The sequence below is a fragment of the Rattus rattus genome, chromosome 2 (genome assembly GCF_011064425.1).
Source record: "Rattus rattus isolate New Zealand chromosome 2, Rrattus_CSIRO_v1, whole genome shotgun sequence".
In the NCBI taxonomy this organism is placed as follows: domain Eukaryota; kingdom Metazoa; phylum Chordata; class Mammalia; order Rodentia; family Muridae; genus Rattus; species Rattus rattus.
Genome location: NC_046155.1, coordinates 18,998,807 through 19,023,882, shown reverse-complemented (window position 1 = coordinate 19,023,882; position 25,076 = coordinate 18,998,807). Strand labels below are relative to the sequence as shown.

General features: G+C 41.7%; 1 protein-coding gene across 2 annotated transcripts in view; it reads left to right on the top strand.

The window, feature by feature from the left end:
• Positions 1–25,076, top strand: part of Rorb (RAR related orphan receptor B) — a 171,573-nt gene that overhangs the window by 125,540 nt on the left and 20,957 nt on the right. For both annotated transcript variants that reach the window (XM_032891701.1, XM_032891700.1), the window contains exons 3-6: positions 187–328; positions 6,373–6,774; positions 22,167–22,288; positions 23,877–24,009. In XM_032891701.1, the coding sequence (XP_032747592.1) occupies positions 187–328; positions 6,373–6,774; positions 22,167–22,288; positions 23,877–24,009 (799 nt within the window). The remainder of the gene's footprint in view (positions 1–186; positions 329–6,372; positions 6,775–22,166; positions 22,289–23,876; positions 24,010–25,076) is intronic.

Below are 25,076 nucleotides of genomic sequence, written 5' to 3'. Positions count from 1 at the left end.
CCGCCAATTGCCCGTGTATAAGCACATATATTCTGCTCAGAACCATCTAGAAGCTCTCCAAGAAGCATTAGAAAACTTTTGAAAGATTAAAGTCAGCTATACTTGGTGTCGAAAGTACAGCAGTGTGTATGCTAATGCCGCCCTTCCTCTGACTCTCCTGCCCTTCCTTTCTCTTTTCCTCTCTAGGGATTCTTCAGGAGAAGCCAGCAGAACAATGCCTCTTACTCCTGCCCAAGGCAGAGAAACTGTTTAATTGACAGAACCAACAGGAACCGTTGCCAACACTGCCGCCTGCAGAAGTGTCTTGCCCTAGGAATGTCGAGAGATGGTAAGTCTCTGCCTTCCTATTCCTTAAGAGTTTTCAAATGGATGATTTGCTAGAGGCTGTTCAAGCCACTGAAAGAGTTTTAACTGTGGGAATTGGGGATATAAAGAAAAGAGAACCAGAGTGCTGGTCATGAATTAAGAAGTAAAGCAGAAACATATCAAATGCAGTATTGCCTGAGAAGTAAGGAAGAAAAGGAAGGTGGTAGGCGATTGCAGACAGCCTACACTATTTAGGATAAGTACGGGCCAAGTAAGGCATTAGGTAGTAAGTGACTACCTGGGCGTATGTTCTAGTAAAGATGGGTTTCCTGGAATGGGAGATCTTCAGTGCTAAAGACAGAAAGCCGTAAATGAACAAGCCATTCATCCACCAGAGCCATCTGACTGGTGCATAAGTTACTAATACATGAAGACACTAGGAGCAGAAGCCTCTTCCCTGGGAAGTGAAGCAGCTCACTGGCTGTTCTAAACACACAGCCAGGCATTTGCACTATTCTGAGCCATTATGAAGAGTGCAAATGTATTCAGGGGTCCTGTGTTTCCACCCAGATAATGGAGTATGTGTTCCTCCTTCATATCCAACCAACTGCTTAGACTTATGATACAAGATGAAAAGTTCGGGGCTGGAGAGATGGCTCAGCGGTTAAAAGCAATGACTGCTCTTCCAAAGGTCCTAAGTTCAATTCCTAGCAAGTGCATGGTGGGTCACAATCATCTGTAATAGAATTCAATGCCCTCTTCTGGTAAATAAATTTAAAAAAAGAAAGAAAGAAACAAGATGAAAAATTCAAGCACATAAGCAAAGAATTTTCCTTCTTTTTTCATTTTATTTTTAGTCATTAACACCCATTCTTTTGTTTGTTTGTTGTTTTGTTTTTCAAGACAGGATTTCTCGGTGTAGCACCAGCTGTCCTGGGACTCTCTCTGTAGACGAACCTGGCCTCAAACTCACAGAGATCCTCCTGCCTCTGCCTCCTTAGTGCTGGGATAGGAACATTGGCCACAGATTTCTTGTAGCCCTAAAGTGCACTGTGAATGGGCATGCATCCTAGACAAATCCCACTAGGGCCAGGAATAATGGAGGTTTCTCTGTCCCAATAAGTATGGTAGCATATGGAACTGAAGAACCCAAAAGTTTGTCTAATCGGGACTTAAGGATGAGCAGTGTAATATCTCCCACTGCTTTTAAATTATCCTTCCCATCCACTGACTCAGAAAATCCTGGCACAGTGCTTTAAGTAGTACAGGATAAGATGTCCTCACCTCTCCCTCAATGCTACAGTAATATGTTCACTTTGGTTCGTTCAGTTTTTGTCTGCCACTCATGTCTGGCTCTGTCTTCACCACATCTGGCCACTGAAACAACTCGGCTTCTGGTAGACAGAACTGCTTTACTTTCAAACAATAGACTTTGTATCCTCTCCTGCATATATGAGCAGACATCCAACTCGGGGATTATAAATTTGTTCTAATCTACCTATGCAAAGAATTAAAGAAAAAATTGAATGTATCTGAAATAATACATATGTGTGCTTGTGCTGTAAAGTGGCAAGAGTGTAGGTGAACAGGTACCACCTATCTTGAAACTTCTCCTCTGTGATGTATATTTTGTTTATTGGTTTTGTTTACTTGTTTGCATATTGAAATAGAATTCCAGTCTATGGTCCAGGCTGGCTTCAGACTCACTGTGTAACCAAAGATGGTCTTCTTGCCTCACCCTCCCAAATGCTTGCAGTGTAGGCGTGTGTCTCCATACCTGACTTATGCTTTTCTGTCAACTGGACTCTTCACAAATTAATCCTCAGTAGAGCCATTTGTAGAGAAATGTTTGATATCAATAGGAAGATATTATATACACCCTCAAAAATACAAAGTCTAATATTTACCATGCAATAATAGAAGGTGAAGAATTAACTTAATTTATAATATTTAAATATCTAAAGTATGTTCTCGTAGCTGACACATCCCTGGGAAAACACTAGATGCCCTGTGCATAGACAAGCTTCACAGAAAAATGCCAGAACCAGGTCATGTGACCTATATCACTAACTGAGTTAAATTTCAATTAAAATTCCATAATCAGGCCTTTAGTCATACTTCTTCCTTGAATGTGCTCAATAGTCAGTCGCACCACTGCCTTGTGACTACTATAGCAGAAGCTGCCCTGTGCATCCAAAGTTTGCATGAGGATTGGATGACATAAGACAGATGCTGAAATTAGTAGACTGGCTCGGACTTCCGGTATGAAGATTAGATCCCTAAAAGTTTTGGCTTATCTCCAATGCTGAAAGATTTAAGCTAAGATCAGTTTAACCAGAAAACAGCAGGTGGAAACCTGAAGACTCAGAGACTGAGAGACAGTGAGACACAACAATTTCCAAAATGACCCCAGAGTCACGGATGATGGCTGTGCAGCTAGAGTCTCAAAAACACCTGCTCCATTCTCATGCAGCAGGACGTACAGATGTTGGACGGAGAGATGACTTCTAATTTCCAGTTACCCTGAAAACTTCTGTTCGACTCCAAATCCCACACTCTCGACAAAAGTGGAGTGATTTCTGCCCCTCTCACATAGAAGCGCTCTTTGCTTGTGTGGGATTGAGATAAAGGTTAAGTGTGTATTGTGTGCTGACGCCGTCAGCCCGAGCACTTGCAAATCTCTTGCAACGTACACAGAATTGTACTTGTTTCCTTAAGAGGTGGTAGTTTAAGAAACTGTCTCTACTCAAGTGAATGCTATTAGCTGAACAAATCAGGTTAGAAAGCAAACAGTTAAAAGATGTGCTGTGTTCACCCATGGGGAGAGATAAGACGCACAGAAATACCTGGAGATATAACAGGACATGGCCTCCGATAAAGCAGAGCTTGGAATACATCATTGTGTCTGCGCAGTAGCCAGGAAAAAGTTCTATGTTGGGAAGTGCAGTAGGTACATTTTCTTGGTCTACTGTACAATTCCCCCTCCAGGTATATGGCCAGCTTTATTGCAGGAAAGGACCTAAAACGGAAGCACCTTTCAGAAATAGATGGAAAACTCATCCTAGAGTAGTTCTGTAGTCATTGTCTATAAAGCCTTTGATTTAAGCCAAAACCTGAGAATTCCAAACTGTAGTCCCTTTAAGTTGCTTTAGTCTAGATATTCCAATTGCTCAGTCACCTGACAAGTCAGCCTTGTACTGAAGATATACAGTTTTTTTTTTCTGTTGTGTCTTCAGATGATTACAGCAGAGCCCTTGGCGACATGCTTTTCCAACATCATTAGCTCTAATTACAAGGCCTATGGTTAACAGCACATGTCGTCGGCATGCTGTGGCAGCAGGTCAGTCTATGACCCTGCTGATAGTTGATGGCCTCGCTCTGGTGCTGGAAGAGGCCTGAATCGGCTTCATACAGCCTATTGTTGAGCGATCTAGTACAGGCGTGCCCTTGCCACGGTAAGGTACCCAGTCAAACAGGCCCTTTTCAAGTCTCTGCCTGTAAAACATTTGTCAATAACCCACTGACCTAGACAGGTCATATGACTGGAAGTCTGGGGTTGGGCAGCACGGCTGCACAGAATGAAAAGGAACTGGGAATAGACATGGAGAAGGACATGAAAGGATGCAGGTAAAAGGAATTGGGGTCATTAATACAATCCCTCTGCCTCGAAATACATAGAACTCTAAATTGAGGATTGAATAGCAAGTATAGTTTAAAGGCAGTCTGATCCCATGAAAAACTCTGGATTTTTTTAATTCCTGTGATTTAAACCAGTAAATGCACACTGGTCTATAAATTACTACATTTTAATCTCATGCAGTAGACTCAGTTCTTGAGTCACAAGACCATGCTCATAAGGACCATATGAGCTAACACAGAATCAAAAGAGCAAAGGTCACAAATAGAGAAGAGGAGCATCATGGCTTTCTTGGGATGCAGTTCTCCTGAGTCAATGGATAACATTCTTTTATTTTCATGATTAAAAAAACAAGGTCTTTCCCTCTAGAAAACAATACATAAACTATTTAGAATGACATAATATGAAAGTACAAGGAAAAGTTGCCCCAACCATTCTGTAGAATTCTGCCCATGGCCAAGTGCAAATACCACTACACTCCATGAATGAATTCTAACAAGAGCAGCGTCTACATAACAAGTTAAACAGGACAGCCTAAACCAAGTCAAGACTGAGGAAAAGCAGCAACTGAGAGGGGAAAGGAGAGTTTGTTAGTAGTTAATTAGATTGTTTCTCTTCATTGAGAAAAAAACAAACTACTAGACAATTACTACTTCATCTTCCTACTTAGGCAGCATTGGAAAGCCAGGGTGAAGGATTTTCTTTTAGAAAGATTAAGGAGGACGAAGAGAGAGAGGGAACTACTGGGAGTATTAAAGTCCAGTCAGTCATAGCCTCAGTCTGACTGACTGAGCAAGAAGGGAGAAAACATGCCACTATACATAGGAGTATCTAAATATCCTGTGCACATCCTGTTACACAGTCACACATCTCCGTAGGAACTGTGGCCTCCATTTTGAACAGCCCATGCTCAGATAAGATTTGATAGCATCATTCTCAATGCCAGGGGGAACATGTATGCTGTAGAGTGTGAATGCCAGCATCCTCCTAATGCAGGCAGGCCTCCTCTGTGAGCCCTCTGAGCTAGAGAGCCTGGAAGCACTTCCTGTGTGGCAGTTTTTAGAATGAACTCGAACCATAATGACTGAATCCCCATCCGTTTCTACATTCATCTGCCCCCCTTCCTAAACTCTCTGAGGTCCTGACTTCAACAAACCTTGGGGAAACTGCCACCAAAGGAAAATCCCAAACTCAGATGAGCATCTCCAAGACGACCACACTCCCACCATTGGTAACGTGATTTGAACCTGGCAGCCCAGCACTTGAGATGCCCACATGCTAAAGGAGGGAGGTTGACTGCTCGTGCAAAAGAAGTCACTGTCCAAAACAGTTCAGGAGGTTTACTCTGCACACATAAGGAAGCAGTACATGGGGGTTACTTCCCCGTGAAGCCTCTTCCTCGATTCCCCGCAAAATGCCAGAGGGTTTAGCCGCAAGAGACAGAGAAAATGAACCTATGGTTGAGCTTCAAGAATGGGGAAGAGGAGGACAGTAGCTCCTGTTTGCTCACTCGGCTTGAGTGCATGCGAATGCTGTAGTCTAAAGGTTCTTTCACCAACATCTAGATGCCAGCAGCTGACGGCATTGTCACACTCGCTGCATCCTTGTTCTTACCCAATAAATCATGTCCCAAATTGAAACAACAGGTTCCTCCCCAAGGTCCTTGCAATCCCAGTGCTCGGGGAAAGTGTCAGTATTGATAAGGAGGTCATCTTAATAGCAGGAACCCTGCACCAGTGTCGGGAGACTTGCTGTGTTGTCTCTTGCATGTGCGAGTCACAAAGGAAGCAGGCAGGGGGATATACATCTTCCAATTCATGCCTATAACAAGTGATACTCATTTTAACATTTCTTCCTAGCTTACTGTCACCAATTAGATATTGAATGTCCCCTAGAAGTCCGCATATTAACATATATTAAGGATGTGGTTCCCAGTTTGACACTGTTGAGAGGTTGTGGAGCCTTTCGAGGGTGGGGACTACAGAGAGGCCTTAGGTCATTGGTGAGCATGACTCTGAAGGAAATGCTGGGACCTATGCCCTTCCTTCTTTTTCACCTCCTTGGGGTGGGGTTGAATTCCTCTGTCACACATTCCCAACACAGTATCCTGCTCTGCCGCTGTCACAAAGGCCATGAATACTATGAGCCAAAAATAGACTTGTCTACTTTTAAGCTGATCGTCTCAGGTAGCAGTTACAGTGGTACAAACCTGAACAGCACACGGGTTTCATCACTGTGATACAAACCAACGCACTCTTTCAAACATAATCTTTCCCCTTAATGTGAAATGTAAATGAGTGGACGTCTGTCTGGCAACAACAGGGATTTGTCTCTGTGATACTGAAGAGACAGCCGTGCATGTCTCAGACGGAAGTGGCTAAAGAGAATGGTAACCACACTGCTGTCTTTTGCTCTTCTCTCCGTCCTAGCTGTGAAGTTCGGGAGGATGTCCAAGAAGCAGCGGGACAGCCTGTATGCTGAGGTGCAGAAGCATCAGCAGAGGCTGCAGGAGCAGCGGCAGCAGCAGAGTGGGGAGGCAGAGGCCCTTGCCAGGGTGTACAGCAGCAGCATTAGCAATGGCCTTAGCAACCTGAACACCGAGACCGGCGGCACATACGCCAACGGGCACGTCATTGACCTGCCCAAGTCCGAGGGTTACTACAACATAGATTCCGGTCAGCCGTCTCCCGATCAGTCAGGACTGGACATGACTGGAATCAAACAGATAAAGCAAGAACCTATCTATGACCTCACATCCGTACCCAACTTGTTTACCTATAGCTCTTTCAACAACGGGCAGTTAGCTCCCGGGATAACAATGTCTGAGATCGGTAAGTCCGAGTCTTTTCCAAGTTTTATTTCTGAAATTTCTCCATTGTCAGTGCCTTAGTCTTAGTTAGGAAAATCATTTCCACAGCCCTAAATTAAATTCACACATACCTGGTTTCTACTGAGAAGATAAAATTGGTTTAAAATATACTCTAACAATTATCACTATCCCCTTGCCCCATAAAAGTTATTATGAGTGAGGGAAGATGGAAAGAATTGAAAGATGCTATCCATAAGGGATGAATGGGTGCTCTTGGATAAATGTGGTTTCTTACTGAAGGAAAAATGTTGTTGATGGGAGCAAGAAAATGTCCTAGCTGTCCAATTGAAAGGGAAGTGGACACACTGTGGAATAATACAATGAATGGTTCTCAAAGATTGCCAGGCAACACCATAAGTGCTTGTACCCCAGCTTCCTTCTTGTAAAGGTGCAGCAGGCAGGCCAGAACATAGCTATGGATTTGATGAATCTAAACTGAAGAATCTGACATGAGGAAGATTCTCTGAGAGAACACTCACACACAAGGACCTGAGTTTAATTCTCAGAATCCATGTTTTTAAAAGCATGGTACCCCACATATAATCTCAATCTTAAGGAGGTAGACACAGGCAAACCCTTGGACTTGTTGGCCGACCAACCTAGACTACTTGAGCTCCAGAACAGAGAGAGAGCCTATGCCAAAGTAACAAAGTCGACAGGTCCTGAGAAACACCAGCCAAGGTTATCTCACATACATGTATGTACTTACAACAGTGGGCATACACGTATGTGCATGTACACACACAAATTCTATATGAGATTCCAAATCACAGCAACAAAGGCTATGGTCTTCCTGATATAGAGAAACAAGTTAGTCATGAACATTTTCTGTTATGAGGACTTTTGACTTCTTAGGATATGGTGTCAGGGGTGCCCCATCTCAGGCTAGCCCTCTTCTGACATTGTAATTTTGTTTTGTCTTTTTAACTCACCAGTCTAGGGAATGCTTACTGGGTTGATCTAATGAACCTCCAAAAAAATAGTCACAGTCTCTTAATGTTTTTCCCTCCCTGACAGCAGAGTTCCGTGTCCACCTCACTGTGGGGAAGCTAGATTCAAACCAGAAGTGACTACCTCCGGGCTAAGGGGCAGGCAACCTGAGTTCCAATCCTGCCTCTATAGTTTACAGTGCTAAGTAAAGCAAGTTCTTTGGCCCCAGATCTCTAATCTTTGAAAGGGATCTCAGAAACAAAGACACCACCAGACAAGTGCCCACTAAGTCTCTGCCACAGTTATTTTTATAAGCCCTGGGCTTAGTTACCATCAAATAAGGGCTAGGAGCCCACAGGTGTCTTCATTCTTCTTGTGGCAAACAAACGATGAAACGTTGGCTGTTCTGGGTTCTTATAACATGCATTTGAGGAAGAAGTAATGTCACACAATGATAAACCTGAGCTGGACTCAGACTAGGGCACTCTATTGCTGTCCTTACCCATGTCCTTATTGTATCAAAGATACTTTGTAAACATTTCATTTTCACAAAAGTCTTAAAAGAAAAAGAAAATCCTGTTTGACCCCAAAAATAGAACCCCAAAGGTAATTCATGGCTTCTCAAGAAACCTGTAGTAACTTCATGACAGAACTCGGGATCCATTTCAGGAAGTCTATTTCCAGGGTGTGGCTCACCTGCTACTCATTCATTCACAACTCCTAGAGATAACGTTTGCATGAGGGGCCTCTAATCTTTTTAAAAAGGTATGTCAAAACATAACAACACACTATCTGATACCCAAGTTCTCGAGTATAATATTGGTTTGGACCATATTTAAATCCCAGCAAGATGAAAGTTTGAAATCACTAAGCAATCTTTGGCCTCAGACATTAAAAAAAAAAAAAAAAAAAAAAAAAAGCTCTCACAGGTTATTTATGATTTATCATCAGTAGAAATCGTGTTAAGTCAAAATACAGCCAAAGCCTTTGGCTCTGAGTTTCTATGCACCGCCATTTTCCCTCTCTGGCCCTCAGCCTATCATCCTGTGAGCTGGGAGAAGAGAACTAGAGAATCTCATGTTTTATCATGGCTTCCTGCGGAGGCACTGACACCCGACGAGGACTTTTCATAATTATTTCAAGACATCAGTAGTCTTTACAGCTCTCTCCATGTGCTCTAAATTTTCATCAGACTTTAAGGGTGAAATTAGAATTGTCCTGTGAGTGCTCTCCAATGTAACAGACTCTACACCTAAATAGTGGCTCTGTTCAGACTTTGCTAAAACAGCAATGCCACCTAGTGGACACAAACCCATTCCATCTGTGTGGATCTAAGTGTGTGTGACTGCAAGGCCACAGTAGAGTGATGGATACCTCATCTAACGAGCTATCTAAAACGTGCCATCCGTGTCACTGAAACACTAAATCCATAGCAGCATCACTGTGGGAGAAGGAGGCGGAGAGTGCTTATGGATGCTGGTTCACAGTCAAGGCTTTTCTCTTGGGCAAGTTACCTGACAACTATGAGTCTCAGCTCTCAATCCGGACCAGCAACAGTTATTGTGTTTACTGTGTAAGGGGATAACTGAGTGGATACCTGTAACTTCTCAGTATCCATTACTTGCCCTGCCTGAGAAGCCACTATAACTGTATAATTGGCATTGTGATTATTACATAATAAGTTCCCTAGCTATGGCGGGCAGTATAATCACCTTTTATTAGGTTCCCATTGTACTAAATAATACTCTCCCCTTTAATTTTCATAGCAGTCTTGTGAATAACTGTATATTCATTTTACAGAAAAAAATTGAGGCTTAGAGGTCACAGTCTCGGTTAAACCAAAGAACAAACTTAAGCCCAGGTCTAAGTCATCAGAAGCCATTCATTTAGACATGGCAGTGTATTCTCTTCTGTCAAACAGTGGTAATCACTCAAAAGCTCATTGCCATTGTTACAGAAAAGCATGTGTGACCCTTGGTGCCTGACATTGTTCTAGCACTAGATGTGACAGCGCCTAGGTGTTAGGTGACCGTAAATAAACTTCACAGAGTTTTCTATGAACATTTTGTCTTGACTTGATCATTAGGCATCTGAAGCACTAGTTTGCTGGTGTGCTGTCATTAAAAACATTCCTGTACAGACAAAAGAGAGAATCTGGGCTTGGCAACATTTAATAATGAGTCCAAGACTCCAGCTCACTAAGAAACCTGTGAGCACCACATTTGGCTACTGATTCTGACTGTTGCCTCTGCTTTCTGAAAGGGTAAAGGACATACAGTCCTGCCACCATGCCAAGATCAACTGGTAGGAGTACATCTTTCTTTTAAAGCAAGTTTTGGATTAGCCTCTGTTCAACAAGTCCTCACAGCTTTGAGATGTTTAATAAAAACGCATTTGTGAACTGCAACCTAACACTCTGGAAAACTGTGTACCAATCACCAAGTTAATTACATTTAAGTGTTACCTAAGTCAAGAATAAAACCAGACCAATCCGTCCTTCCCACAAGGGGCCAAGAGAACCCACTTCCTGGGATGAGGATGCTGATGCTAATAGTTCTGGTTTATAGGAAAATATACAAATCTTTCCCATGTTTCAGGCATCAAAAAGCTCACCTCCTGCTTCAGGTAAACAGTGAGGAAGCCTCTAGACAAGGTTAAGGGTGAGAAATGGGAGCTCGTTCCCTAAGACAGAGTTAGTTAACCAGCAAAGCTTACTCTGACTTCAGCCACCTGTTTTGCTACCATAAACTTCCATGCATGCTTTGAAGGATTTCTTTTAGCAATAATGCAGTCACTAGAAATCAGCAAAATGTGGTTTCTACTCTTGCCATCTAACTGACAGGTGTCAAAAGAAATAATTAAAAGTCAGAGTAGACTAGACTGGCCATCAGCAATGACACACCAACATAGCATGCATAAGACCCTTAGATGGATTCCCATCATGCTAAACTAAGTAAATTAATTTTTAAAACTGTCATAGAACCTTAGTCCTAGGGGATTCTGGATGTGAAGGCCTGGGAGCTGGCACGTATCAGTTACTCAGACCTCTTCTTATCAGGAAACTTTTTTATTCCCAGAATCTTGAGGCAAGAAAGCAAAACACAGTTAAGAGAACAGAAACAACAAAGAATATTTCAGAAATATATCCCTGGGCTTTTCAAAATCCCAAGAGAAAAAGAAGTCATGAAATAAGAAGAAACTGGAAGTCAACCGCAAATTAATATTTAGGCCTCAGTATTGACAGGGCTTGGCTGGAAATTTACTTCGAGCTAGCATGATGGATGTGCTATGTCTCTGGGAATAAAATTTTTGCGTGGTTGGTGAGAGAGAAGGGAAGCTAGGCAAAGGATTCTCAGCAAGTGAGCAGAAAAGAAAATGGGGCCGTTGGCTTTTGCTTCCCACCAGAGCTCTCTGATACTCTGGGGATGCTGCACGATCGTACTCTCAATAAAGCTCACTTACGCTGAAAGATGAGTGACAAGGTATCTAGAAGGTTCCAGACAAGACGGTTCAAGGAGCCAGATAATATTTTTTAAAGGAGAGGGAAAATTAATATATACACACACATATATCTGAATGTGTATGTATATACATCCTTAAATTAGCTGTAATGCTAAGCGGGATCATGTGCTTCCCACACCATTGCCTGCCTGGGTCTTCCTTCTAGATATAGACAAGGGAATGTGAACTCACTGGTCTCATTGTTTCCACATAGTGTTAACATGGATATATTCTCATATTCCTTTTGTGTTCTATTCACGGAATCTGGAGTTTAAAGTAACAAACACAGAAATAACCCTCATTTTAGATGTGTCTGTTGCATAACAGTATGGTATGAATAGTTAGAGACTGCACAAGGACAGTGGCGTAGAAGTGATCTAGTCTCAGGAATGTAGGACTTTATACTGCCCAGGCTACAGAGTCATCCAAAGGATTCCCTCGCGTGCTTTATTTTGCAAATTTTTCTGTAAGTTTCAAATGTTGACTTTAAGAATGAAGTCGACACTGTGGACTCACAGCAGCTCTTTTTAATGGTATAGACTTTTCTACGTATTTTATACCTGCTGTTATTTAACTTCCTGTGGGTGTGGGGTACAGAGACCACGAGCGGCAGCTTCTGGAGTATCGATGTCCTCTAGTAGCATCTTCACAAATACAACTCGCCTTCGGTTTAGAGTAACAGTCTAGTAGGTCATTAACACAAATAGGAACTGAATCTATCAGAGAAAGCATTCAAATGGTCTGCAGAAAGGAAAACACACAGTTAGCTATCAGGAAGCCTTTCTTAGCCTGAGGGAAGACATTTGGTAATGTCCCATAACCCCCTCCCCAACACTCACTCCAGCCACGGACTCTGCATGCATTTAGAGAAAGTACTAAGATTTGCAATCACAGAACAACCACGTAGGCTTGTTCCAAGTGTTCTACTTCCCGTGGCTCAGTCTCTTCATCTGAAAAGTAAGAGAACTGGATGAAATGACCTCAAAGGGTCGTGTTTTTTTCACTTTCCAGAGCATTTGGTCAATGCTCACAGACAATCCTTGTTTCAACCATTGCAACAGGAAAAGCATAGGAAAGTGGTAAAGAGGGACTTCTGAGCCACTGTGCACTCCACAGCAGTGCTGAATAGCATGGCTGTGGCAGTAGCCAGTGAGGCCCTCCTCAGAGCCTAGGGCTTCCACTTGCTGGCATGACCATTACCAAAACACAGCCAAGCGCCACTTGCTTCTCTTCATCTGCTCTCCCCTGAAAACATATAACTGAGTAAATAATAACAAAATGAAAGTCAGCAGCTAAGAGAGACATCTGAGGGACTAGGTGGTGTGGCCAGTCCCAAAACCTTCATGGCTTACACAATGGAAGTATCTGGTAAGCAGCTGAGTAACACTATAAGCTGTCCTCACTGGCCCTCTCCCCGAGGGTCACTTCCAGGCCTCTCTTGAACAAAAAGTATAGAGAAATAAAAGAGAGTCTGCTCTTGACTACTGAGGAAAGTCACCCAGATCACTGGAAAGAGACATATGTAGCCCCTAGGATGCTTTAATAACGCCCTGTTCTTTTGTCACTCCCAGATTATCTCCCAACATCTGCTTGGTCCAAGCACTCTATCTTCTATTCAAAGACAGAATTCTCTGAGTGTGTGAACTGAGCTAATCAACCTGATTTGCCACATCCTTTTGAGCTGACTGTGATTAGAATTGATTCTAACTGGTGTGAGGCTATGAATTATTTTAGATGGTACTTAGGACAGAGGACTCTATAGCTCTTTTTAATGATCAGTCAAATCTGCCTTTATAGATATCCTTTACTAAATCCTCCCCTGAAGACTACTAAGATCATCGAGTGGTGATGCTGAGGTTGCCGTCACACTTAGGGGCACGATTCCCCATAATCCAGAAAGTACACAAAGCACTTGGAGAGTAGGAAGACGCTAAGCTATTTCTCTATACTACAGTCAATGCAAACATGCATGTTCAATTCAAGTGCTTATGAACATATACATCTATTTACAGTATCTAAATGTTCATACCACTCTTAATACAGCTTTCCTAACATGCTAACATTCGCTACAGTAAGGAAATCTTTTAACGTGCCTTTTCAATTTTGAGTTGAAATTGTGAAAAATTGATCTTTGGTAGAATTCCCCCTAGAGATACTATTTTAGGATTAATTCTTGACTCGGGATTCAAACCTTCATAAGAAGATTCTAAAATCTGCCAGCAAGGGAGAAAGAAAGCGTAGAAACCATTGGAAACGCAATTCCATTTTATACACTCAATTTCAAAAGACATCGTAGATATGAAATGTTCCACAGTAAGGAAAGGGAGGGATTTCAGGAAGGTCTTCTTTGGTTTATAGAAAGGGATGCTAGGAACTACAAGGTGACATTCGACGTGGCTTTTGCCTGCAATACCACCCAGAATTATGTTTCCAAGCATTAAGCTTCAGGAAACCACACTTTCACCTTACTCCAAGCCTTGACCTTGGCTCAATCACTTGTGATGGCACAAATTTTAATCTGTTTTTCAAGTATTCATTTTTTGAAAGAACTGGTTAGGGTAAAAATACCATAGTGGCCGTAGAAACCAAAAATGTCTGTTGATCATCAGATTGATTAAGATCAGTACACTTTGGGACCACTAGCCTAGCACATGGCTATCTACCAACTAGAAGAGGTTTTATTTCTGTGATGGTTAACATACAAAGAACATGTAGAATTGGAAAAATTTTAATTCTGTTTCTTTAATTTGGGGTGTAAGCTTTCTTTTGACAACATGTCCTTAATACTAAGGAGAAAAAAATTTACTTTTCAAACTTGAACCCTGGCTAGGAGGCCTAGAAAGACCTATTCTGAACATAAGAAACTGTTAGACTCCTTTGTAAACAGGCTGTTCAAACATTTTGGATAGTCTTGTTCTGGACTCCTTAAGAAGCACTATTTTAAACTAACTAATTAAATAAATTATTTAAACAATCAAGATACTTTATTAAGATTTATGTTAAGTATTTGGGAATATAAATGTGATCTCTAAAGGTTACCTCTAAATTATTTTTTTCCAAAGGTCAGAAATGTATTGACTAAACTTCCAAAACTGCAGTGAGAAAGGGAGGGGGGTTGCTTCCATCGAAATTAACAATCAATCCATGTGTCAACAAAATTCAGATAATAAACATCAATCCTGGTGGTGGCCCTAAGCAATTTTTATAATTAGATTCCATCATCTGTGATCCTCTAACCGTCCTCTGGGCAGGATGGGGAGGTGCAGTTCTTAAAGGGGAGTGAGGAAGGATTCTGTCGGGCTTTGTACTCCATTGTCTGTGTCTGTCATGTCAGAGTTCTGTGTGCCTTTAAAGCTAGGATCTGTAATGTCTTTAGCTCGGTAGGATGAGTCTTGCATGAATCAAACAGAACAAAATGTGCCAGGAAGCCTCTCAGATTCGAGTTACTCTGTCTCCCAGTGCCAAAGACAGTGTCACTGTGGCTAAACTTTCTTATGGCTGGAACCAGGACAGTAAGAGATTAATTGACTTTCTCAAAAGCATAAACCAGAAGTTGCAAGGGGCTTGTATTCGACTTCCCCGGACCCGAATACAGCTGCCTCAAAGCTGGATACTGTGGAACACTTAAGCACGCCCATCTCTCCCCATTGTTCTGTGGAGGAGGTCTTTTGCTTTGAAAGTTAATTTTGAGATGGAATGTTTTCATAATAGATTCTTTCTCAATGTTGCCAACCAGTTTCAAGAAAGAAAACTCTAATTTCCCAAAAATTACACATGCACTGTTGAAATAAAACAAAGGATGCATGATCCAAAACAGCTTTCAACCAGACAGCAACGAGAAAGCATCCTCTTAGGTAGTTAATTTGTTTTTGCTGTGGGTTTTTTTTTTTTTTGAATCACGCAGCTTAAATACAGATGCTTATGTGTGTTCTCTTTAGATTCTTCTAAATTTCTCCCTTTCTGCCAAAATGCTATTATATACGGTATGGTCTTGCTGAATATGAAGAAAATATTAACAATTTTAGTTATCTCCTCACTCACCCTTTGCCACATGTTATCACTGCCTACATTAATCTGATTTATTCTGTTTCCACTCTTTCGTGTTTATGTTCTGTCATACTCAGCGCTCCATAGCTAGACTATAAGCTACAAACTATAAAATGATATAACTTCATATTTTGTTAACGTATTGTTTTCTAAAAACTCTATAAACATCTTTTGGTACTGGTCTACATAAATCAATTTTGCTCCTCTCTGATACGAGCTGACAATAGAACTCCCATGAAAAGCAAATCCAAGGCTCTTCTGACTCACTCTCTGGGAGAGCAATGAAGGCCGGACAATGGCCTGAACCAATGAACAACACGTTGGTTATTGTTGCCAGCAATTCCCACTGAAAAGAGTACAGACCATAAATGCGAAGCTGCTGCTTCATTAAAGGCAAATGGATCACTAATTCATTGACCGTTTAGGCTCTGGGGTTACTGATGGCTTGATTCTATTCATACTAAAGATCATGCACTCCACCTAGAAATCCAAAGAATCAGAAAGGTCTTAACCAACATAGTCTCTTCTGACGCTATCGTTCGACAAGAAACCACTGCACTATTAAACTCCAGAAAAGTATAAAGTCCCATTAAACTACAGAAAGGTATGATATGTGATTCACTGGCAGAAAGCAAAATGTGAGTCTGGTTAAGGGCTTTGCCTTTCACTCAGCTGACTTAATATATCAAAATGTGTTATAGTACCGTTGCTGCCTCAAAGTATGGAGCCTGGCAAACCTTGGTACAATGAGACCTAACGCAGGGCTTAAACCTGCTGTCAGAGAGTCCTCGGAGATAGCCTGACATTAATTCAAAGTGAATCCCCTAAGCAGTCCACATTCGCACTAGGAATGTAAACTAAACAAAATTCTCGGTCCTTCTCTAGATCCTTAAGGCGAATGGCAATTTAAAAATCCACTAATCATTTTGAGTGAAGCTGAAATAGAGTATTTTAGGAAAATATGTCCAAACTTTTTTTTCAAATCTCTTATAAAAGTTCACCGAGAAGAAACCATCCCTTCTCTTGAGGGGGTAAGTGGAGGGGGTTGGGAATTTCAGATGCCAGCCCTCCAGAACCATGTAGAGTCCCCACTGGCAGCCTTCTCTACTCCGTGAAGTTAGACCTGGAGGCTCCTGGTAATAACACTAACAGTAGCAGTTTTTAAAGATAAGCTCGACCCTCGGATCCTAATGAAACCACCTGTGGGATATGGGATGTGGCGCCCACAACTGAGACAGGGTAGCCTTTGGAGGGCACCATTTGCTGAAATGTCTAGTGAGAGCTAAAATAAGCCACTTTGGTGGAGAGGGGGGAAAAAACCCCTGCTGAGCGGTTGGAATCAGAGCTGCAGAAGGTCATTTGCTATTTTAGGAGCTGCAAGCTGGTCCCCGTTTTATAACAGCACAGCTACAAACATGAAATTGTCACCTTGCCTGTCAGTTTCCTTCCCTGCTGAAGCAGAGGTGGCCTGCCTCACATTGAACCTGGCAATGGGTGGCTAGTTTCTAAACTTTGCTGTATTGTTGAATCGGTATGCAAGAAAAGTTATTTCCCATACGTTTCTGTGATCTTGCTTTGGAATATTTTTCATACATCTTTTTATGGCATCCAATCTAACTGACCTTGAAAACTCCATCTAGCTGTGCAAACTCTCCCTGCATCCCAACCACGCCATGCTGAAAGTGCCTTAAAGAGGATTCCTTTTTCCCTTTGACTCATTGAATACATTACAAAGAGAAGTACTCAAAATGGACAAGAAGTGTGGAAGTCAGAAAAGAAGGGAAAGAGACACACACAGGAAGGCAGAGAGACAAAGACATACAGAAGATAGAAACTAGGTGACAGAGAGACAGAGACAAGGATGTGGACAGGGAGAGAGACTTGTAGGGTTATTTAGTCACAAACCATTTGGAAATGGAGGAAGAAGGTCAGCCCCAGGCCTCCATAATTATTGTAAACACTACAGAGAATTACCATCAATTTTATTCCATTTTCCCCTTCAAAATCTTAGTTTCTCTTTTCTTACTGCCCACATCATAAGTAGAGTTAATATTACCCTTAAAATGTATGGGGGGGGAAAGTGGGACAATTTAGTGATATTGTTTTATATCATTTCACCAAAAATGATGGAGAATTTTCATGGATTATTATCTCCTGTGAATTGCCCATTGTAATGTTTTGTCTCACATAGTTAAATTCATTTATGAACTTACAGGTTCTATTGACTAGTTTTAAAACATGGATTCAAATAAGCTTCCACTAAGAAAAGAATCCAGACTACTATCTAAATCTATGTGTAATTTTCACTGATAGTATGTTCATTGACACAAAAGGCAGAGGGGGTATTCCACGAAGTTAATAAATGCAAAATAGCAAACATGCGCTTAATATTAACCTGTAATTACCCAGTAATCGCCCAGTTTCCTTGGCCTGAGCCAGACTCAGCACCGTTTCTCCTTATAGCTGAGAGTAGAAGACAGGACTGAACATATTATATTATGTTTCTCATTCCTCAGTATCATTTTACTAGCAAGTAAAGCAGCGTTCAGACTCTCCGTGAACTGGGCAACCTCTGCTTTACTGAGTGTGTGTACAGGATCCTTACAGAGGATGTGCAGCTGTCCTTAGAAGTCCCTGTCCCAGCACTGATGAATCACCTTCCTCCTCCTGATCTCAGAAAGCGCAGGCTCCATGGGCCCCACCTCTAGACATGGCAGAGGTTGTCATATTCCTGTTGAACTCATTGTTCCAGCACAGCTCATGCCAACACGAGCTTTCAACGCGTACCATCTTCGGCCCAAGCTAGTTAGAGAAAGCAATAAAAACCACCTGCTGAGAAGTAGCCGCAATCCAAGTCAGGCTACCAGATGAAGGGTTTGTGATTGCCCAGTAAGATTCCATCGCCTCTGTTCTTTCTCCTCTGCCTCCTTTGTCTGGACTTTCTCATGTGGCTGGTCCCCAGAGGGGACTGCATCTGCTATTACCTTTTCTCTTTTTACAGGCAGGGACTCTTGAAGCTCCTTTGGCTCCCAGCAGGAACTTAGCATACTGCACTCCCTGTCTCTCCTTTGTCCTTTCTTTTTTGAGTCCTTTTCACAACTGCAGACTCTCAGTCCAAGAAAGCTATCTTGCTCTGATGTTCAAGCATCTTTCTAAGGGACAGAGTGAGCCCTCTGGCCATCCTCTTTTAAGACAGAGAATGGCTTTGCCCTGTGCTTTACTGACCTGAGTCCTGAAAGGACCAAGTTAGTTTCTGCACACAGCGCTCCCATGCACCGCTGTGGGAGCCTCCATTGCCATGTATAAGCCTGATGGTCAATAGACATTTGACTTATTTCTCATCACAGGGATGCGGAAAACCATCTATTTACAATGTTCACGTCTCTCAATTCTAAGTGTATAGGCTTTAAGGTTCTCAAACAGAAAGATCAAGCTTAGCTTTCTCAAGCTTTTGGGAATCAAGGAAGGGATAAAAGGATGTTTGGGTGGTCAGTTGATGGAAGATGATGGATGTATTTATGTAAGAATGTGTGGACAGTTTCAAATCTATGTATAGTAAGTTAAGAACAGCTAAGCCTCTGCTATTGTTAATGTTTCTTGTTGTATTGCCTTGTCTTCTTGTGTATTTTCTTTTGGAATTGTCTGGCACCCTAACCCATTAGCCTTCTCTGTCATGACCTAGTCCAGAACATCTATATCTGACCTACGTTTTCACAACCTGATTCTGGTACACACTCCCTAACATACCTCCTTCTCTTTGGTACAGAAGATAACCTTTCTGGACCAAAACTCTAATCTCGCCACCCTCCTACTTCACAGCATCCTCTGGCTCCCTGATAACGAAGTCTAAAATCCCAGGACAAATAATGTCTGGACCTTTTTACTCAGCTATTCGTGCTCCACTCCATACATTCATATAGCTCATTTCTCCCTATCTCCTCCACATACTCAGCGTTGCGAACATTGAACCTATTGACAGAAAAGACGGAACGGACTCCAGAATGGCTTTTGCAAACTCTCTGTAAACTGTCCAGAATCCAGAGCTACTCTCTCTTTCTAACCCTTGTCTCTCCAGTTACAACATAATAACTGAAAAGTGTAGTTTATGATGAAGACTTAAGGTTGGACAAGTGAAACAGATAACATATGGAATGACCCAGCTTAGTGCGCATGCCTAGCTCTGTCTTCTTAATGTTGTCCCCCTACCTACATGTGTCTTATTCTCTGCCACGTCACAAACCACTGTTCATCCCTCTGAGAGAATATTCCCTTCTTTCTCCCAAATCTTCCCAAGATAGAACTGAGTACTTTCTCCTTGAAGTAATGAGCGGGTTTTTTTTTTAAGTGTTTGTTGAGTGAGCATAGAGTAGTATTGTTTTCCAGTCCTTGAAAATTTTAGAGCCTTGATGGGTCTGAAACAGGTTCACAACAATAACCACACTATGAGCCTGGCCAGAATCAGGACTCAACACCAGGTGAGAGAATCACAGAACGACCACCAGCCCTACCGGAGGAGGCTACAAGGAGGCTACAGAGAGGCAGGAAAGCCCTCACAACAAGTGCACAAGCAACCAAGTCCTGACGTGAGCATGTACTAAACCTCCAGTCGTTTTAACCCCTCCACATACTGACTGTCCCTGTACTCCTCTCCAATATTCCTTAAAACTACAAGTGGCAAGTGGCAGAAGACCACAGGATTCTTAAACTTTGCTCCACAGTTCCAAGAAGGTAGCGTGGAGGAGCAGATCGTCAGTCACAATGCAATTCTAAGTAGTAGTTCTAGTTTTGCGTATAAACCCTGAAGCCTGTGAGTCACCACCGAATCAGCATACCTTTGAAGATGAAAATAAGCCACTCTAGGTCTAAAAACTATAAAGCTTTCGTGTTGGGTTTTCATCGCATAACTACTAGAGAGCAGATATCTATTTTTTTATAATATAAATAATTAGACTTCCCAAATGAAATTGAAAAATAATGAACCATGACTTACCAATCTATTTTAACATAATGTAGAGAGTAATTCCCACCCTTCTTTATAACATAGGAGGGTATTCAATAAACTTTGAATATAAGATTTTATAAGGAAAGGATTTCGTAGTATAGCATGCTAAAAGGCTAAAACTGTCAAGGTTGCAGCCAACAGAATTTGATCATAAATTAACGTCTTGTAGTGTCTTTATCTCTGTTCGTTTATAGTTCTGGTTTGAAAATCTCAAACATGTATTAAAATGTCTCCCATCAGCGGTACTGACTGAAATATCAAATAACTCTCTTTTTGTCTCCATCCAACTCTTCAAACTGCTCCCATGGTGAGAAATCACAAAGAATGTTCTCCCAGCGATAGCCATAGCTACCATTTACTCAGAGTTCCCAGTGTGCTGATTAGCTAAGGAGAATTTCATTTTAGAAAATTTGTTAGCAACATGGCTTACATTTTTCATCCCCTACGTCACTGAAACTCAGCTAACTTCACACTGTATACACCAGAAACACAGCAAGAGACAAATGGGACACTGACATGTTACTTGGAGACCTATCCTAGAGAACTAAAGTGAAACCATTTAGGATCAAAGCAAGCTTGTATTTCCAAAAGCATCTGAAACACAAGAGCACTTCTGCAAGGACAGTAGTTACGAGGCAGATGTGGTCGCTCTTTATTCCGTGTACACTCCCCATTACAGGATTCTTGAGGAGTCGGGCTTTTCTGGCTTTCTACTTTCACATGTATTCCAACCTCTTGTGGGTCTATGAAGGACTTCCAGTGGGCTCTGTCTGACACAGGTGATTCCTAGCTGGTTTTCAGGGGAGCATTCGTGTCCCGTTCTATCACCCAACCAAAGCCAAAATGACAGTGACTTAAGACAGAATATAAACTACAACTTGGGGCTGGAGAGATGGCTCAGTGGTTAAGAGCACTGACTGCTCTTCCAGAGGTCCTGAGTTCAAATCCCAGCAACCACATGGTGGCTCACAACCATCTGTAAAGAGATCCGATGCCCTCTTCTGGTGTATCTGAAGAGAGACTACAGTGTAATTATATATAATAAATAAATAAATCTTTAAAAAAATAAATAAATAAATAAATAAACAAACTACAACTTACTGGAGGCAAACAGCCCAAAACACGATCTGTCACTTCCCTTTTGTTGATATGATCGACAAAAGTTTATAACTCTTTGACAAGGGTTTCACCACATGAAAAAAATTATAAGGTTGAATTTGCTGGCTGTATGAATGAAGGTCAGGGCAATGATATTTCACCTCTACTTGACTCTGGCTGTTAAGCATGAGAAATACAAACATAGCACCAAACACAGATAGAATGCATGTCATTGGGTGTTCGTTTTTTCAAATAACATACAAAGTAACCATATTTTCCTAATAATGTACAAAGTAAACAAATTAGGGGTTTGCTTTCTCTTCTCTACATACACAGCCTCTCTTTTTCATTGTATTATTCCATCCTATTCTTTTAAAAAGATGAGCACAAACATGTATACTTAATCCCCTCCTTCCGGTATAAAATATGATTGCAGTAATTTTTCAAAACATCTTTGAGTGTTTGAGATATGTCGAACTGTTTAGAGATTGTCAGCCAAAAGATTGAACAATAGGGTAATTTAATATGTGTTTTAAAGGCAAACAGCTATTTGCAGGCTTCACAACTTGCGAGACACCAAAGTTATAATCAAAGAGGGAGGTAAGAAGCTTTTGACTGAAAGACAATAAAGAGTTTGGATGTTTTAAGATCGGAGGCGGAGTTCAGATGCTCTCCTCTGACTACACTTAGCTCGTCACCAGCTGTTCTTACAGACCATCTTCTAGAAAAATATTTAAATCACAACAACCTCAAATTGATGGTTCTTTTTCTCACAGATCGAATTGCACAGAACATCATTAAGTCCCATCTGGAGACGTGCCAGTACACAATGGAAGAGCTCCATCAGCTGGCATGGCAGACCCACACCTATGAGGAAATAAAGGCGTATCAAAGCAAGGTACTCCAAGAACCATGGGGAGCAGAGCACCCTTGTGGTTGCCCATTTCTGGTTTCTTCATCTCAGCACTACTGACATTTTCACCTGAGCGTTCTTAGCTGTTGAGTTACTATGTGTGTTATACAAGCAATCCAGCTTCTCCTGGGAGAGAGAATCTACCACAGACCAACCTTCACACGGTTGTGGAAACCAAAATTGTCTGCTTGTTGCCAAAAGTTGCCAAAAGCTGTCCTGATTGAAAGCTATGCCCCCATTTGAATGGCCAGGGAGAGGGTACCTTTATCGAGTGTTTTGGGACTTCTCGTGGTAGCTGTGGGTTAAGCCAGGGAGCAGATAATATTAGAGGATCATTGCAAAAATGGAGCCCAAAGGTGGTTAAACAAAAATAGGGGACAATGCATCCTACAGTTGTATTCTTACGCAACATTCTGGAAAATAACACCGTAAAACAGTAGCTCAGCCGGTACCATCAGTAATAATCCCGTTTCTCTGAGCTCACTGGACATGTTTAAGGGATGGAGCAGCTTCTGGGAGCTCAGGATTCGTGTTACTTGACTTCAGGACGGAGGTTGGCAACCACAAGATCTACCAGTTGGTGGAAATCTAGTAAAATAAATGTGTTTATCAAAACATATGATTTAGACAACATGTTGATCTAATTCTTGCTACTTTTACATAATTATGAAAACAGACATAAGAAGATCCACAAAAAGCACACTTCACAGTCATAAAGATTTAGTTTCTTAGTCCAAAGAAAATAACTCAAGTATTAAAATGTATTTGAGGTTCTCTAGTGCTTATTAGAATGACTTGATTTGAATTCATCTTTCCTATGGAATTTCTTTTATACAAAAACAAAACAAACAAAATTATTTATAACTCAAATTTGGTGGCTTCTGCTTATTATTCTGGCACTTGGGAGGGCAGGGCAACGCGGTGAAACTCTGCCCTCCCCCATAAAATAATTGGCAACCAAAATATCAGGATTCTTTTTATTAAGTTCTGGGGAAAGAACACAACACAAAAATATTATCTTCAGGGCTGGAGAGATGGCTCAGTGGTTAAGAGCACTGACTGCTCTTCCAGAGGTCATGAGTTCAAATCCCAGCAACCACATGGTGGCTCACAACCATCCATAATGGGATCCAATGTCCCCTTCAGGTGTGTCTGAAGACAGCAACATGCATACATGGAATAAATAAAATAAATCTTAAAAAAAAATATTATCTTCAGTGTCTGCCAGGTCCCCACAAAGACAGTATTATGGTGGATACCAGGATAGAATCACTGCTCCTAAACATGGGTTTTGTGTTTTGCTAGCAAACTAAGACTGAGTTTGCTGCAGTAAGAAATGAAGAAAATAGTAAAGAAAACTATTTATTTTGCATTCTATAAACATCGTTTCTCCTAGTTTAGCTTTGTTGCTTTGATGGTTGAGAACAATGGAATTCATGGAATTGAAAGAGAAAGAAAGGAAAAGAAAAAACCCTTCCCACCTTGGGTGGCAGTGACAAGTGGGCGGGGCATGCGCGTTTCACCATCTCCTTGGAAGGTGGTCAGTTCAAAGGCTGTGTCCTCTCTGCTTCAGTCCAGGGAGGCTCTGTGGCAGCAGTGTGCTATCCAGATCACCCACGCCATCCAGTACGTGGTGGAGTTCGCAAAGCGGATAACAGGCTTCATGGAGCTGTGTCAGAACGATCAGATCTTACTTCTGAAGTCAGGTGAGCCCTGTGACTTGTGGGGGCCTGTTTCAGACAGGGATTGTTTGGCCCTCGGCAACCAGAGGGTCCTAGAAAATCCTGCTTCCACAGGTAGGTCGTTTTGCCACCCACACAGTCACCTAACTGCCGAAGGAAACTCCGTAATAAAAATGCCCTGATATCCATTCATTTCCCCCTTTGAAGTCAAATACAATTTTGCTTATTGAAAAGTAGAGCTATTAATTGCGGGGGCTGAGACGCCCGGCTTGACAGGCAGTGAAAGTAATTAGCATGTCAAGGTGGCTGAATTGCTGAGCTGGCGCTAAAACCAGCTCCTTGCTTCCTGCAAGGGAACAAAAACATCCAAGCTGGCTGAGCTCAGCCTCGGTGGTCACTTCCAATCATTTTAATGAGAATAGCCTGCAGCCTTGATCTCCTGGAAGAAACTCCTCTGTGTCGGGATAACTGCCTTCTTCTCTGATGCTCTCCTTAACGCACTGGCTTAATACTGAAGATGGTGCCACCCGGCACCAACAACAAGAATGTGCTGTGTCTTTCTTGGATCCTTTGGAAGAGAAAATTGTAACACAGTAGCATTTGGGTTCATCTTCCTGGACTCATTCACACTGAAAATAGCATCCTTTCCCCACGTACATATATATCTCCACATTTACATGTGATGTTTCATCTATTCATATGAGATTGGTATCATTCCATACCGAAGCAAAGATGGTAAAGATCAAGTGTTCAATATCATAAACAATGATAAAGCTGGTATTTGAACGTATCCACCTAGAGTTGTTATGGTAACGTGATGTTGATTTGATTCTTTAATCAGTGACAAAAACTCTGACTCAAGCACTGATTCCAAGGTTATTGGTTATCAAACCACCCTAAGATTTGGTTCAATAATCATGTATTTATTTTGTTCTTAAGAATACAGTTGATAGAGCTCAAAAGAATGGTTTGCCCCTACTATGCACTGAGACAATTCCCATCAGGACAGGAGAATTGATTTTATTGCTCACATAGAGGTCAATCTGCTGGTGACAAGCTGGCATCAGCAAAGTCTCTGTGTTGGGGCTTCA